The sequence below is a fragment of the Motacilla alba genome, chromosome 10, assembly GCF_015832195.1.
Source record: "Motacilla alba alba isolate MOTALB_02 chromosome 10, Motacilla_alba_V1.0_pri, whole genome shotgun sequence".
NCBI lineage: Eukaryota > Metazoa > Chordata > Aves > Passeriformes > Motacillidae > Motacilla > Motacilla alba.
The window spans coordinates 5921556-5938785 of record NC_052025.1 but is presented as its reverse complement, the minus strand read 5'-3'; the positions used below and the strand labels follow the sequence as shown (position 1 = coordinate 5938785).

The 17230-nt window shown below is 39.8% G+C and overlaps 1 protein-coding gene across 9 annotated transcripts in view; it reads left to right on the top strand.

Annotated features, from left to right (window-relative positions):
* Positions 1 to 17230, top strand: part of TJP1 (tight junction protein 1) — a 186590-nt gene that overhangs the window by 133798 nt on the left and 35562 nt on the right. For all 9 annotated transcript variants that reach the window (XM_038146688.1, XM_038146687.1, XM_038146686.1 and 6 more), the window contains 3 exons: positions 11516 to 11572; positions 15980 to 16104; positions 16322 to 16424. In XM_038146688.1, the coding sequence (XP_038002616.1) occupies positions 11516 to 11572; positions 15980 to 16104; positions 16322 to 16424 (285 nt within the window). The remainder of the gene's footprint in view (positions 1 to 11515; positions 11573 to 15979; positions 16105 to 16321; positions 16425 to 17230) is intronic.

The following is a 17230-nucleotide window of genomic DNA, read 5'->3' as shown; positions in this document are numbered from 1 at the left end:
TCTTTTGCCCTCTGAAATGAAACCATATCTGAAATGCCATATTTTGCAAATATCTAATAGCATAGCCAGAATTAAGAGAAAAAAAAATCCCACTCTGACTGGCTGTGAATGAGCAATTGTGTTACCCATGAAAGCAGCAGAGAGGGTTATCAAAGTGTGCAGGTATGTTGGTGTATGAGCAGTGTTTCTACATTCATAGTCAATGAATAACCCACCTGAGAAAGTTTTATTGTGCTAGCTTCTCCTCTTGGCTGGTCCTTTTCCATCCCAGGAAAGCCATCATCAGTGCCAGGCTGATTCCTTGTTTCAGTTCAGGGTAGCTTTCTGAATAAAGGAGATCCTCTGTGCTGAGAATGAAAGCAGCCTCAAGCTTTGGGCTGTTGCTGCTCCTTAACCCTTTGTGTTGCAGAGTAGTGGCCTCAAGGTGCTGTTCTAAGGAGACACTCGATGTTCTCCAGGGTACTCTGTCTGACAGCAGCTTTGCTCCACATCCCCTGGCTGCTGTGCACAGCCTGGGCTGTGTTGTAGGATAACTCTTCACTTGCTTCACACAATGAATTGCCTTTTCTTAGGCCCCTGTTCACCCCTTTGCACCACTCTTTGGAAACTGAACCTTCACAATCACTTTGATTTTTCATAGTAGCAGTGGATAAGTTTAATTTATATTACATAGGCACTAAACAAAAGGGGTGTAAAGGGCTGATAAAAATGAAGATGTTGATTGAGCTGTAGGAAGATGCTCCTTGAGATGTGTGAGCTCGTCTGCAGGTCTGTGGGCTGCTGAATGCAATAGAACAACTTAGCTTAAAAACAGCAAAGGAATTTTTCCTCCACCTCTTCTTCTGCACTGTATGTTCAGAATTTAAATACTGGTTTTACTGACTAATACATCTTAATGTTTCTTTCTTTCTGCAGCTTCAGCTTGTTACCTGGTTTTGAGTTCTGTCAGAGCTATGTTACTCAGTTTTGAGATTGGATGCAGGGACAATTGTAGCATGCTATTTTTTTTTTCTGTAACACCTACTAATTATTAATGTGTTAGCTTTAGAAAGAGTTTTTTCAGCAGGAAAATCCTGGAACAGACTGATGTGCCGTATAAGTAAGCAAGGAGAGACTGACACTTCACAACTATCTCTCAAAGTGTGGTAGATTGTCTGCTTAAACAGATACTCGCCTTGAAGAAGTGTTTTCAAAAAAAAATAGGAAAGTCCATTTCATGGTGAAGTAATATGGAAGCTAGGTGTTGATAGAATGGGGACAGTCCTTTTTGCTGAGGAAAAATGAGGTGTTTTCTGCTTTCCATACTTGCCTGATAGGAAGGTTTAGGAATGTTTACCTTGCTGATAGCTGAATAAGCCTTTTGAATGCTGTGATGGTGTTTGTTACCTTGTCCTCCCAGTACAAGTCTCATGTCTATCTCCTGCCAGGGGGTTATGGCTGCTCTAGTTCTCATTCTCTTCTCTCCCAGTGACTTCCTGGACTTGTTTCTCTTCCCCTCTCAATGCACAAGCACTGCATTTGAAAGTAAAACAGAACCCTGCTGTGTTCCCTGTATTGTGCTTTTTAAACCAAACTATTTCTTACCATTGTGTCCTTACTCCAAAGTCACTAACAACTTCTAACACTAGAAGTTACTCTTTTTCAAGGATCTGGAAGACTTAACATTGTTTACCCTCTCTTCCTTTTTGAACTTCTGTCTTTCTGTATCCTTGATTTGAGACTTGCTTTCTTTGGATGTGTGAAGTTAATGTGAGCTCAGAGTTGTACTGTGTTCTGAAGATGCTCTAGTAGCCGTGTGACTGCTAAAATTGAATCTTCTTAACTGACAGTTGCCCAAGTTGAAGGTGGGAAGATGCCATCTGGGTGTGTGGTTGTTCAGGGTAGGGAAGGACACTTTTCCTGAAATTTCCTACTTAGAGTGGTTGGTTGAGATTCAGAGGAAGAAATTCTGTACCCACAAGCAGGGCAGGGGTGAAAGCCTAACTGCCCAGTAACATATTTCTTCAGACTGAGATTCAAGGGGTGAAATACCAGGGAAACACAAGCCCACCCTGCTAATCCTGTTACTACAAAAATAGTTGTCAGCTGCTTCCATGAGGCAAAATGTAGTGTGTGTGCACATGTTCAGAAGACCTGCATTTCAACTGTTAATTTTAGGAGAATTTAGTAAATTAACTATAGATTGTGTAGTTTTGCTGTGGCTATGTTGACTGTAAAAAGCAAAAACAAAACAAGCAACACCCCCCCCCCCCAAATTTTAAAGAGAAATTAACCTGTGTAGGCTACTCTTTTATTGTCACAATGGAAGATGTCAAGGCTGTTATTGTGCACCTGTAACTGGAATTGTAATGCAAGCCTCTTAAACATTTATTCCTACTTGCAAGCTCTGATCTTGGAAAATCAGCCCACCTCTGTCTTAGTGGGATACTGATACCTGTCCTGAGGCTTTTAGTTGACAGATCTTCAGAGTATAATGATCTAAAATTTATATGGTGCAGTGCTTGGTAACTGGATTATGATTCTCTTGATTAAAAACAAGATGAGAGGCATTCTATCTTCAGGTGAAATGCTTGAATGCTTTGATTGTTGCTCTGATGTCTGCATTCATGTTGGTTACTTCTTGGTGGACATATCTTTTACTTGTGTGCATTTTGTCTTTGTACTTTTTAAATAAGCCATAGATAGAGATGATTTATTTAGGCTTCTTATATAAAGCTAATTCAGTATTATTTTGCTTTCTTTGATACTGATACTGTGCTCTTCTCCTTCCCTAAGGGAAAAGCCAAACTGGAATAACTCCAGCTGATGTTCTTTATGAGTGATAAAACACTGAAGCCAAGCTGTGTATAAGAGTAGAGATGGAGGTTGTGTCTGCAGTAGGATGTTTTGATTTGGCTTCAGAAATGTGCTGGAAATGCGACTTACATAGAATCACACAATTAGAGTTGGGTTAATTAGGGTTGGGAGGGACTCTAGGGATCAGCTAGTCCAAGTCTGCGCTCAAGGCAATTCTCACCAAATCTGATTTATAGAATAATTGCGGAACATTGAGGTCAGATAATCTAGAGTTCAACAGAGCTCTGGAGATCACCTAGTCTAGCCCCATTCTCAGAGCAGGGTCAGCTACAGCACTGCCCAGAATCTTGTCCAGATCAGTTCTGAGCACCTCCAAGGATGATATTCCATGGCCTTCCTGGGCAGTTCTGCACTACCATTTGACCACCACTGTGGTTTTAAAACAAACCCACCAGGTAGGTAGTATGTGACTGGAATTTGCTGCTCTAAGCTGTGTCAGTTGCTGTGACGCTGTCCCAGCTGTGTGCACTTCTGAGCTCCACTGGTGCACTTCAGTAGGACTTCTTTTGCTTTAGTGGGAGGCTCTTGTTTGAGCTTTCACATTCCCAGGACTGCCTTCCAAACTGGAGCAGTTGCTGTTGTTGGAGTTGAGATGAACTGGTGGGGATACAGGTAGCAATGACCACATAACACTTGCACAAGATATGGTGGAGGGGATTTTTTTTGAGGATGGGAACTAGTAGGGCAGTGTGTGCTGCATAAACTGCTTTTATTGTGGGAAAATAATTTTCAAGTTGCATCCTGAGATTTAAACAATTGAAATATTACATGAGTTCTTTGAAGATCTTGGTTTTGAAATGATTAAAAAAATATTTGAGGTAAATAATGACAGGATAAATCCTTTCAATTACATGTTAAAATTTATACTCTAAATTAGGAATCTTTAGGTCCTAATAATACTGACCTAGGTCAGTATGGCAGAGAAACTACTTAAAAACAAATTGCAAATTGTCAGTGCTTCTCTGTGGCAGCATTCCTTGCTGAGGGGAGAAATGTGGCTTGCCACTTTGCTTTTTTAGCCTCTCTGTTCTGTGTGATTTTGCTATCTTTTGCTAGTGCACTGGCCTGGAGTAGTGATCTGTGAAACACTACTGCCAGCACTTGGGAGTTTGTGATCCTACGTGGCTTCGCTGCCAGCTGGAAAGCAAAATGGAAAGAAGCAAAACAGACAAGGATCCCAAACTTCAGCACTGTTTTCCCACACCTGAGCCATCAGGAGCTAGTAAACTTTGCTTAGCTGCTGGCTGATACTGTTATCAGGGTGTTTGAGAGGTATTCTTCATCTGAAGTAACATGACCTGAGATCAGTTGAGATGTAGCTGGTTTGTTTTGCCTTATTCCTGAGCATCAGCCTTCTGCCTTTCATGGATAATGTGATTTACTAGGCCTGTGTCATAAACACTTCTAAAAATACTCAGATTTGACTGGATCTGTAATCCACTTTTTAATTATTTAACTACAATGCAGCATCCCTCCAAATTTGTGCATACTGTTCTTGATTATGGCTTTTTTTGAGATCTAATATTTTTTGCATTGAGCAGCAGTACCACCACGTAAAAGGTTTTATGATCCTGTCTGTGGTGTGTGAAGCTTGGACTTGAGGCCATTCTGGAAAAGTGAGTCATGCTAAACAAGCTGGGTAGTGCATGCATGTGGCGAGTTAAACAGTGAGCTACTTTTTTGGCTTGGAGAGAACAGTGCCCAGAAGTTGGAGCAAAAATGTGTCTTGTAGAAAAATTCGTCAAGAAAACTAGTAAGGAATGTTTTTAGATACATGCAGTATCTTTATTTTCAAAAGGTAGCCACTAACCTTTGGGATTCTAGATCAGGAGGCAGTGGAAATTGTGTTGAGCAAGGTAGTGTCTTGTGGTTTTGGAAGCACAGGGAGAATCGAGTGGAATGGTTGAACAGCCTAGTTACTGTTACAATGTGTATGTAGATATTTAGTCCTAGTTTCTCCTCTCAAGGTTGTTCTTTGCGAGGTAAAGATGACTTGTACTGTTCAAACTGTCCGTGTGTACTATTACAGAGACTTTGTACTTCCAGTGTGATCTAAATCAAAGTGGGTTCATTTTACTGACATGCAGTGTTGAAAATTCTGGTGGCTTTTTTTTTTTTTAAACTTGGATTGTGCATTGTCATCTGAAGAGCAGCTTTAATTGTGGTTTTCTTCACAGAGACTTCTCATGAGGTGGGCTGTTTAATATAGGTAAATGTTTGGGAGGAGTGGAACTCTTCACTAGAGCTTGAAACCCAAGATACCAAATGGAAAAAAAATTACAAGAGCACTGCTTTATTTTTTAGTGGTTAGTATATATGCTTCAGAGAGGAATAAGGTTTTTATTTCTGTTGTAAGAAGTGATTGATGTCACTTCTGTGGATGTACACTCAGAAGGTGGGACTAGACTGGCTTCTCAGCTTCAGTGATTCTGTGAAGCTTTTTTATACACATCTCAAAAGAGTCCTTTAGTGTGGGTTTTCTCCTGCATTTCCCAGTGCTGTGTAAAAGAGATAATGAAATAGACAAACAACACACGCCTGATGCTCTGTGGCAGTCCCTGAGTCCTTAGTCTGATCTCTTGAATCTTCTCTCAGAAATACGTTCAGGGAAGCAGTCGTGCTCCTTGGAATGATGATCCAGTGAAAAGCTCAAGATCCAGGCTGTTTGCAGAGTGTAGGACAGACAGAGCAGGCTGTGGGTGGGAATGCAGCTGTGGCAATGTGCACTTCTCTGTGGTGGCCCTGCCTCTGTGCTCTCCTGACTGTCTGCACTTGCTCCAGGAGTTGGCTGCCAGTGTTTAAAATACCTCAAGTAACTCTGAGGTTCCCTGTGAGAGTCTGTGGTGCATTGTGTATGTGTTAGACTATGGAAGACAAAGCTCTCCTTTCAGTTGATAAAATCAGTCAGATAATGGGATTCTGACCTCATTGCACTAATTGATGGGGAGCAACTGTTAAAAAATGGGCCCCCTGCCTCCAGTCAGCTGAAGGCTTTTATGATAAGACAATTGGAGGGAATCTGTTGGAATTTAAGGTGGCTGTAGTTTAACTAGGCAAGGACAAAGGTGAGAATCTGTAGGAAATCATCCTGGTCAGTGTTGGAAACAGCACTGTGCTGCAACTGAGTGCTGAAGGATGCTGTGTTTAGGGAAATGACCTCCTCATTCCTTGTTCTGGGCTGGCTGAGGAAGATTCTGTTTTCTTTTCTTATACTTCCTCAGGAAGCCGAGTGTTTTGGATATTGACTTTGATTATGTTGATCTTTTTTTTCAGTGAATGATAAATATCACCCCCCTATATACATAACAAACATAAGAAATTCTTGTAAGAGTTTCAAATTGTGATTGTTCTGGTAAGCACTTTTAATTCTTGTTCCCACAAGTGCAATCAAAATATATTGATTCTGCATTTAACCTTTAGAACTTGGAAGTTCAATAACATCCTACTGCTGAACTGGACTTCCTCAAGAATAATGGAAAATTAATTTTAGAAGCCGAATTGAAATGCTGCAAGATGGGTGAGGTATATGTATGTCAGATGTGTCATTCTGAAGAAGAACTCTCACTCTAAATATAATATTACAGATAATACTATATGTAATAGAGTATTATATAGTATATAAAGAGTAAATACAGTATTTTTTCCCTTTTTTTGACATAGCCCAATACTGGTTCTTCCTTGTAATTTTTGTGTCTTGAATAAGAGCACTGTCACAGTTGTTACAGTTTTTTTCCAGGATAAATAGGAATGCTTTTTGACACGAGCATTTTATTGTAAGTATGGTGTACACAACATGAGACTGCAAGCTTGAAGCAAAACTGGTGTTCTTTCCATGGTTGAGTTTGTGATCAGACTGTTCACTTCCTGTGGTTTGCTGCTGTGGTTGAAAGAGCTCACAGCTGTCAGACACCTTCTTCTCCCCACTGTGTTCTGTGGAGAATAGGAGCAATAAGCCCCCTGAGGTGGCAGAAGCAGTTTCTTCATTTTATTGTCCTTAGGACAGCTGTCAATACTGATCTGAAAAACCAGGCTGGTAGAGACGCTAAATGCAACTTAGTGCTTCCCACAGGAGGTTCCTCTTGTGTAGTCCAGAGGAAAATCTGTTTTAGGTAGATAGCTAGATATTATTTTCTCTGAAAATGTAATAATTGCCTTGACCGTAGTGAGGAATGTATGGAAATGGATGGCGATGGTAGATATTTAACCTTTATATTTATTTATCAAAAATTACTGTTAAATTTTGCAAAGAAATAACATGGTTAAAAACTCATTTGATCTCGCATGTCAAAATTGATCACAATTGAGGAAACAATTCCTTAAAATCGATCTTGTCATTCAGAACACAATTCGCTTCTATGAAAAGCAGCTGAGTTTAAAAGGGAACAATAATTCCTCTAAGTCCCCCTAGAGTTGGAAAGAAACTTTGGGAAACTCTTCTGGCTTGGATTTCAAGAATGTGTAGGAGCTCTGGCCTTAGTCTGAGCTGAGGTGTAGAAATCTAAAGTGTCAATCTGCAAGAAACCTGCCCTTGGGAACTTGAATTATTTTAAGGTAGAATACTAATATCTGTGGCTGTTGTTTGAAGCTTTCCGAATGTGAACTGGAACTGTCTTCTCAAGCCTGTGGGTGGCTTCAGCGCTGCTGCTGGCAACAGCTTTTTCACCTGCAGTGCAGGTAAACTGAGCTATGCTGTTTGCAGCATCACTGCATTGCTCAGTTCAATAGTCAGTGGTTTTTTGGGTTGGTTTTTTCCTTCAGGATGCTTAAAAGAAAAGCATATGTGTGCATGTGTACAGATACCCAGATATGTGTGGAAAGGTAAAAGTTGGATGAGAAAAGGCATGGTATTAAAAAAAAAAAAAAAAAAAAAAAAAACAGCCCCCAAAAAAACCCAATAAAAACAATCAAACCAGCCCTTGAGAAGAAGGAAAGAAATATGTGAGAAGGAGAGGAAAAAAAAGTTATTTGAAGGACTCTTATAAGCCCACAGAGGGAGCTTTCTGAAAAGATGTTTACTTTGAAATGTTTATTTCTCTGGGCAATTCCAAAGATGAAAGAGTTGAACAAGTCTTGATGTTTCCAAGATTCTTGGTAAATGATAAGTTTCATAACTTCCATATTGATGAATTGCAATGTCATGTATGACTCTGTCCTTTAAATAGTAATAAAACACCCAACCCACAAACACATCCATTTTTTTTACAGACCTAGGAATACTAATTGTCTCTAAAATGGTGTTGAGGATGAGCTTAAGGAAACTTCATTTTAATAAAGCAAAGGCATCAAATAAATCACTGGAGTGATGATACCATCATTCTTTCTTTTCTTTTTATTCTTAATGTATGTGCTCAATTCTGGTCTCCTCAGTACAAAAAATACCAGGAGCTGCTGGAGAAGGTCTAGCATTGGCCACAAAGTGAAGGGTCTGGAGCATCTCTTAGGAGGGAAAAACTGGATCTGTTTAGTCTGGAGAAGACTGAGAGGGGAATCTCATTAATGCATATAAAAAATCACCCAGTTAAGTGCCAAGAGGATGGTGCCAGACTCTTCAGTGGTGCCCAGCGACAGGCTGAGGAGCAATGGCCATAAATTAAACACAGGAAGTTTCACCTCAGCATGAGGAAGAACTTCCATGGAGGGTGGCACTGGTAGAGCTGCCCGGGGTGGTCGTGGGGTCTCCCTCTCTGGAGACATTCCAGACCCACCTGGACACATGCCTGTGTCACCTGCTTCAGGTGACCCTGCCTGGGCAGGGGGGTTGGACTGGATGATCTCCAGAGGTCCCTTCCAGCCTTAAAAATTAAGCAGTTCTGTGTGATTCTGGGATGTAAAGTCATTGGTAATACAGATGTAGGAGTTCGCAATGTTGTCCACTTGCATTTCAAAGGTATTAAAGAGTTTCTGTTAAATTATTATAACTCTAGCCTGGGGTATCGTAGTATTCTCCTATATTCCTAGTTTCTGAGTGTTAGGCTGTATATATTTCTCAGTTCCTGCTGAGTCATCTTGATTTTCCCTAAATTAGTGGTGGATAGCATGAAAAATAGAACACTTTGGGTACGGCCTAAGAGCAGCGTCACAACAGGGACCTCAGCTGATGGTAGCACAGGCTCATTCTTCTGCCTCAGTTGGCAGTGCTAAGTGGGGTGAGTATCTTCACAGGTCTTCTTCAAACTTCCTTGATCTTTGTGAGTGAATGGAGTTCTTTACAGATCAGAAACTAACTCAAGTAAGCAGTTTGTGTCAAAGCCAACACTCACCTTAGACTGCCTTTGAACTGTTTTCACTGTTCTTGATTGGACTGTTTGGGCATGCAGAAAGAATGAAAATAACATATTACTTGCTTTGCTGTGTAACTAATGGATATTTGATGTTTCCAAGTCTTGTGCATTTGAAATGGATGTATTAGTAAAATCTAGGGGAGGTGATAGCAATGGTGTGAACAAAGAAATGGAGAACAAAATGGAAAGACTGAGCTTCTCCAGAAAGGAGAAGGGCTTTAAAAATGGCAGCCTCAATCTGACTGAGCACTGAGTGCCTTGTCCAGGTTTAGAAAGGCTGGTGAGTTTGTGAGGCTGGTTTGGGATTTTTTTTTTACATTTGTCTTGGGTTTTTTTAATGAAATAGTAAGTCTTCTCACAGTTCTTAGAAGCATGTTACATATGGAATTTCTTTATTTCTTACTCATGGCTTAGCTGTTATCTTGCCTGCTCTAGCTCTGGGTTTGCCAGTTCTCCTAGATCCGGTGGGAGCAGTGCTGAGCTGGTTAAACTGGGTTTTATCAGTTTGTGCCGTATCCAGAGCCATGGGTGTTGTTTGCCCTGTGCACCGAGCTCCAGCAGGGAGGCACAAGGACTCAGAGCCACGGAAATCAGGCACCCTGAGCCAAGGAGCTGGGACTGTGCTGGCTCCGGGGCCTCTGCTGCTGCCACAGGGCTGGACCTGCGGAGCGCTGCCAGGGCAAGCGCAGTAAATGAGCAGGGTTAGCCTCTCTTGATCACTGCAGGTAAAAATGAGGCAGCCTGTTTCAATTACAATGTAAATTACAACTTTTGCAGTCCTTTATTGGATTCCTGTTGTGACTTCTTCTGAACAGGAGCTACTTAGAGCTTTTTGCTGTAGAAGTTTACTTGCGGAGATAAGTCTTCACTTGTTGATGAGATGTTTAGCCTGAGAAGCTCTTGCCAAAACTAAGACAGAATGAGAACATCAGAAATAAGGAAGAAAATCAGTATTCCTTGACCGTTTAGCAAGCAAAACATTCTCTTTTGTTTCAAAGATGGCTTTGTGTGTGTAAATTGTTGCTGCTTTAGTATATATTTGATCTGCGTTTAAAAAGCTGGAGAGAAATAATCTAATTCTGAGTAGAATTTAATCAATTTATAATGCAAAGGAGCAACATTTGGTACTGAATTGAGGAGAATTACAGCTGTTTGAATTAAATACGTCACAGTTAGGTTGCAACAGCACTTTCAGGAGAAGTGAACCCTGAAAAAGAAATGAGCAGTAATGTGGCACATCCTGACCCTTGAAATTGAAGCACAAAATGCAGAGGAAAAATCCAGAGCTTTTTGGCATTATGAGAAGAACTTGCTTTTTGAAGCCAGTTGCAAGTTCTGATGTTCTGAAGTTGGATGAAGTTTTCAGAGGTGTTGTTTGTGAGAGTAAACACTCCTACTGCTGTTCCTTGTGATTCAGGACTGGATTAAAAGTTTGGAGTACTTTTTGTTGTAGTGACTGAGCTACTGTAACTGAAAGGAATAGAGAGCAAAGTAGATTTTCAGAAAACCAGCACCGCCATGTTTCAGGGATGTTTGTGTTCTGGTTTTGTTCTTTATTAATGGATTGCATGCTTATGTTGGGGGTGGGTATGGAGCAAAACACTGGACACTCCCTCTGGAAAGGTAGAAAATGTAGCAGCAGGATGTTCGCTATGCATTTCCTGCTGCCTTCCTGCCTGTTCTTAGGCCATGGGCTCTGCTGGGTTTTCCTCCCTCATGCTATTTTCCCCTTTCCAAATGTTTGCTTGTCGTGGCACACTAAGTAGTGCTCTTTCAAGCAGAAATGCAGGTATGTCAATATTGTCATAATGTTACTGTTTAATCTAGTTACCTTAGAGAGGACCTTGTAATTTCTGCAGTGCTACTGTTCACCAAAATAATTAGCCTACACTAAACTGCAGTCCATTAAATTTGACCTGTGTGCATAATACAGTAGCACAGGCACTGCAATCTGCAACTGGGTGTTCATGAATTAGTGGTGATCTGCATACAGTTAAAACAAGCCAAAAGGAGAATGTAAGTGTAAATGTTAGAATATAAATACATCTGATTGGACTAGCTACATCTACTACAATCTTAATGGGCAACCAAGAGAGCCTATATCACAAATGCTACTTGTAATCCTTCCCTTGGAACTTTATAACTTCAAGCTCTGTAATCTATTTTGCCTATTCTTCCCCCTGCCCTCTTCCACAGGAGCACAGGAAGTTCAGCTGTGACATATAAAGGCAGGAAATGTGTAATGAATGAGCCAGGCCAACTTCTTCTGCAGCTATTCTATATGAATATTAATGCTACTTTTGTATGTAAGTTTCTGCTTGTGGTATTATACAACTATTGAAAGTGAAGTCTAATCTTTGGGGTTTTTTTCTCCTTAGAGCACAACAATGGAAGAAACAGCTATATGGGAACAACACACGGTGACTCTTCACAGGGTGAGTTCATACAATTGGCTGTGTGTGCCTAACGCAGGATACTGGTAGTTTTTGAAAACAATAGGAAAAAGCCAGATGTCAGGAAGTAAAAGGAGAGGAAACTGTCATATTCCCTTGTTTAAATTTAGAAGTGTTGTAAAAGCTCCATGTGATAGCTCTGTTTGCTGGGTTTCAGAGATAAGCCTGCCCGTGAATAACCATGCTAGAAACGAAGCTTTAGATTACATCTGTACCCAAGTGAAGGGAGGCAGAAATCTGTGTTCATTCATGTTAGTGCTGTAACTATCTGTGAAAGTTTTCAAACTTTATTTGCAGGGACATAAAACAATGTAGTTGCAAATAAATACATGTATTCAAAACTGTCTTATTTGTTTGCCACTTTGTTAAACCATTGGCTAGAAGTCTGGGTGGTCAGAATGTGTACCCTGCACAAAGGAATGTGTGCTGGGAACCAGTGAATAGCAAGACTGCTTTTGCATTTAGACTGACTCCTCTTGTTTTAGTTACTCCTGAATTAAATTGACTTTACAGCTATCATGAAGCTGTACAAGAGAGTAAGTAAGGAATTAATTGTTTAGGAAAGGTCAGAGCCGGGTGGGATGACATTTCTGGCAGCAACTTAGTATTAAAGCACCCACAGAATCGTGGTCCAAATAGCTGTGTTCACCCCAAAACCGGGGAGATGTGGAAGTGTTTTCTCAAGGGAGTGAGTTGTATCATTTGCCTTCAGTGCTTCATAAATGCATTTTAAATTTGTAGCTTTGGTGGGATAAATGGACCTTGGACAAAAAGTGTATAGGTCACCTGGGCAGATAAAATGTTAATTTTCTGTCAGACCTGTTAGCTGTTGATACTAAAGGCTTTAGTCTTGTTGATTCAATGTAACTGTTTGGGCAGGTGCCCTTTTATGAAGGCAACAGTTACACTCAGTGTGACCAGAAGGCTGACAAAGTATCCCATCTCTGACTGCAGCCACATGGTGAAAGGAAAGCAGAGTAAAAATGGGAATGTGTAGTGATGCTTATCTGGGCTACTCTTTAAGCTTCCGACAGTTTTTAGGTCAACAAGTTTTTGAGCAAGAAGTGTTATTTCTATGTATTATTAATTGCCCTTTATGTTTTATTCTTGATGCTGTCCAGTCATCCCTGTAATCTCTGTAAACTTCAGTTTTTTTACTCATATTACTGATTAAATCAGTACTGCTTTATAGTCAAAACCAAACAAAAAATGCCATAGTAATACAAGATTGGCTCATAGGCTTGGTGATAGCTCATTTTCTCTTGAAGGGGACCTTTTCCTGGTCAATTAGAGCAGTAATTTCAGTGACACCAAAAGGCATTTAGTCTGTGCACAAAGAAATAATGAAATGTTACAATATGGTGTTACCTTGAACAAAATTTTAAATAACTGGTAGGATCCAGAGATCTCATTTTTGATTACACTTACAACATAGAAGTTCTTTTATAGCACTGGTGTGAAAGTATGATTTGATTATAGTTTTGGTTATGATCTTTTTGTGCCAAAATTCTGCCAGCTCTTCTGGGATGACTGTTCTGTTACATCATTAAGTAGCTCTTAGTTAGGTGTTGAAAGCTGATGATATGTACTGTTAATAACTTCAATAACATTAGTTTAGTCAGTTAAAAAGAAACAGTTATTTCCATCTGCCAGGTGACAAAACCAAACCCCTTATGCTACCATTAAACAAGTAAGTGCTTAGAATAATCCTTAACACTGGGAAGAGGTTTACTGGTGAATTCCAGCACTACTGTCAAAAGACTCATTAGAAAGTTTTTTGGGAAATAGAGGCTGGAATTTCTCACCAAGATTTTTTGTTGCCTTTCTTTACCACCCTTCCAGTTTCCTGGACTGCTACTTAAATCTTAAGAGATTGAGCCAGTCTCAGATTCAGTTAAAGCTTATCAGGTAGCTACAGTTTATCTTTTAGTGAGAGGTCTTCTGGGTTTATATACTTAATTGGAAAATACTTGAAGGACGTACCACGTACTTTGTATATCACACTTTTTTTTCCTACTTGGAGCTAAGTTCTGTGTGTCTGTGGTAGCTGTGTGTCCTTCCCCCAAAGCACAGAAACCAGTTATGTACCTACCTTTTTGCCTGTCCCACAGTGCATTACTGTGGGAGAGTAGAATAGTACAGCTTATTTTTTTGTGTTTTTTTTTTCTACAACATCTGACAGGTGAAGTTGTGATAGAAGGAATTTTCTTATGCAGTTTTACTTAAGGTACATGTTAGTGTCTTGTATAATCTGTAGTGATCAGCATCTTGCTATTTCCAGACATGTCTAGGAGCTAGGCTCAGTTTTCAGAGAGTAGTTCTGATAATCAGTTGTCTCTCAAGATAATGATAGGCAGCAGGATAATATGGAAAGTAGGTAGGCTGATTTTTACTAGAAGGTCTCTTATGTGACCTCTTAAATTTTGGAAGGATTTAGGATTTGATTTTTGAATTGAGAGTGTTTCTGAAAACGTGGATTTATTTTATAAAAAACCCTTTATCTGACTTGTAGGCCCTTTTAGCTGCTGTCTGTGTTTGAGACTGCATTGTTTCAGGGCTTCTGGAAGAGGACATCAATCTCCATACTGGTGATTTGATTTGCAGATCTACTTTTAAAAGTAGCATGGCAAGCAGCAAGATAAGGTTTACAGTGAGTTTCTGCTGCTCTTAGCCTGATGTTTGTATTCCTTACCATAAGTGGAGAATTCTAAAAACATTTTTGTTAATGGTGAAGGAAAGATGGAGAATATTTAAATGAAGTTTGACATAAATGTCTTTATTATCTCTTTTCTCCCTTTCCTTCCCCACCCAAATACCATGCACATTAAGTTCTGGATTTTAAAATAGTGGAAAACTTAAAGCAGTAGTGTTATGAGAGGAGAAATATTACTGTTTTGAAAGGATTCTTAGTAACATGTTTGTGTAGGCTATTATATATTCTCTTTGACTTTAAAAAATGAAAGTGAAAAAAACCCTCAGCTCTGGTCATAGTGGACATTTAAGATCCTCCTTCATGGCACCAAGTTTCACTGAATTCTTGCATCCCAGCCATAATTTCTGGTTGATCTATGTGGGATGTATTTTGAAAATGAATCCAATATCCTCTAATGAATTAAAATGGATGTAAAAGAAGCAGTAAAGTGTGCCTTTCCCCAGTCCCCCACACTTTGATCAGCTTCCTTCTTGGCAACAGTGTGGACTAACTGCTTCTGAACAGTGAATCTCCGAATCTTTATTTTAGTACTGTTCCTATTCACTGCTTACAGGCAAGTCTGAAACATGTTTATGACCTCTGTTTTGGAAGGAAATAGGAAACAGGTTGGTTTTGGGCAATAATTAATGTCCAAAAAACTGAACATCATGTGTCTTGCAGCCAGATGCAGATTGCCATGTTGCCTCTGCTGTCACCGTTAGGTTATGAAACTCCTTGCTAAAGCTGGGTCATGTTTGTTAAAAAGTCAGAAAAAGAGAAGGTGAAGTCTGCCAGCATGAAGTGTGTGCTCTGTGAAATAGAGGGGTGAGATTGACCCAAACCTCATCTTTTCCGCCCAGTGACTGCATTTTGCATAGTTGAAAATTGCAGAATAAATTTTTAAGTAAAATGCAGCATTTTAATGGTAATATCCTCAAAATATTTTCTGGGCAATGGTAAAAGAGCTAGATGGTTTGCAGATCAGTTATATTTAGAAAGCTTATTTCCCACCCTCGCTGCTTCCAGGCAGAAATGCAAGCATCATTGTTGTATCTTGAAATATCTAACAGGAATAACTTTTCAGAGGCATTGACCTTGCCATAGTGGCAGGTCACCCTAGAGGGAAAAGATTGAAGCAAATTACTTTTGTTAAGATGCAGATGATTTGCAAGTGCTGACAAGGTTTTGATGTATTTAATGGTACAAGTGATCTTGGTATTATTCGTAAGAACTGAGCCTGCAGTCATACTACAGTGTGCTGCAGTCCTGTCAGTTCCTGAGCTAAGTGAGGTCGAGCTGGGTAAATACCATAATGGGAAAACTCAGAAGAAAGTGTTGCAGGAAGTGATACAGGGGTTTGAGTCAGAGTTGCAGCTCAGTGCAATGGTTTGTTGTGCTCCCTGAAGATTGACGTCTTGCTGATGACCGCTTAAGGTCCAGGCCATAAAAATGCAAATGGGAGCTCTAATCTCTTGGAAGAGACTGGGTAGTTGCTCCAAAACTCTCTGCATTCTAAAAGTGTTTATTTTTAGTCTGTCTCCTGTTAGTGGATTGCATAGCATTGATTGGTTCATTGATCCTGCCTTCTTTCAAAAACTTGTATTGATTTCATGGGACATTTTTGTGTTTAGCATGGGAATGCAAATTGTGACTATTAAATACAGGAAAGTAAAAATATTTCTCTTGTTCCAATATAGGCCCCTGGATTTGGATTTGGTATTGCAATATCTGGAGGAAGAGATAATCCTCACTTTCAGAGTGGTGAGACATCAATAGTTATTTCTGATGTGCTGAAAGGAGGCCCAGCAGAAGGACTGCTACAGTAAGTGCCAAACTATACCTGGGTGCTGATTCGGGGGCATTCATCTTTGTCAGTAGTAGCTTAACCTCCCAGTTGTTTTGGTCTCAAGTTGTCTGTCCGTAACTGTTGGTGTAGTAGGTTTTGTAATACAGGCAGTTTGCATGGGGGCACCTATTCACCAATATTTTCTTTTTGGCATAAAGTATTTATACTGTGCATTGTGATGTTTTTCATGTAGAGAGAATGACCGTGTTGCAATGGTCAATGGCGTTTCAATGGATAATGTCGAGCATGCGTTTGCTGTTCAGCAGCTGAGGAAAAGCGGGAAGAATGCCAAAATCGTAAGTGAATGTTTTCAAGATTTAAAGTTCTATAGTCACAGAGCAAAAGTGAAATAGTGTAGTGTCTGCCATAAAATACAGGCATGATGCAAGGTACTTGAATAACACCTGTGTGATGTTTCAGGTTAAGTGATATGTTTGATGGTATGTTTATCAAGTGGGTCACTCAAAATGTTTTTCAAATGTGAATAATGATGGTTGCATAGTGTGGCACGGGATAATTCAGACTCCTTTTCTCTATGGTAGAGCTCTCAGATTGCCAAATTGTGGCAAGTCAGCTTTGTTTAATATTTGTTTACTTTGTTGGATACACTTTTACTGAGTTTTTCAAAGGCTGGTGTATGCTAAAGGACAAGCTGTTCAGGCACTAACAGTTCTTTTTGTGCTCAATAAACAGTTTGCCAAAATAAAGTATAATTACCTTAATTCCTGTAATTTTGTAGGCTTATTCTAAGTAGTTGGCTTTTTAACTTTTGCAAAACAGCAAAGGGTCATCACCAAAGGGTAGTAATCCAGCTTTCTGTAGAAGTTTGGGGGTTATGTTACCAAAAAATAGAACAAAAAATGCACAATATTTAGAAGTTACTTAATTAATGAAAACAGACTTCTAGTGCTTGTAGAAAAGCTTTTCTGCTGACACATTTTTAGTGCATTTATGTGCTTTAATGCAGTTGCAAAGCAAGTGTGATGTTTTGCATTTGTAGATTTGGCAGCAGTTCTTTAAAGCTTATAGAAAGCAATGTGTGGCAAGCTGTGCAGGGCTTTCAGTATCTTAAATACTTGGTGTATAGATTTAGGTAAAAAAA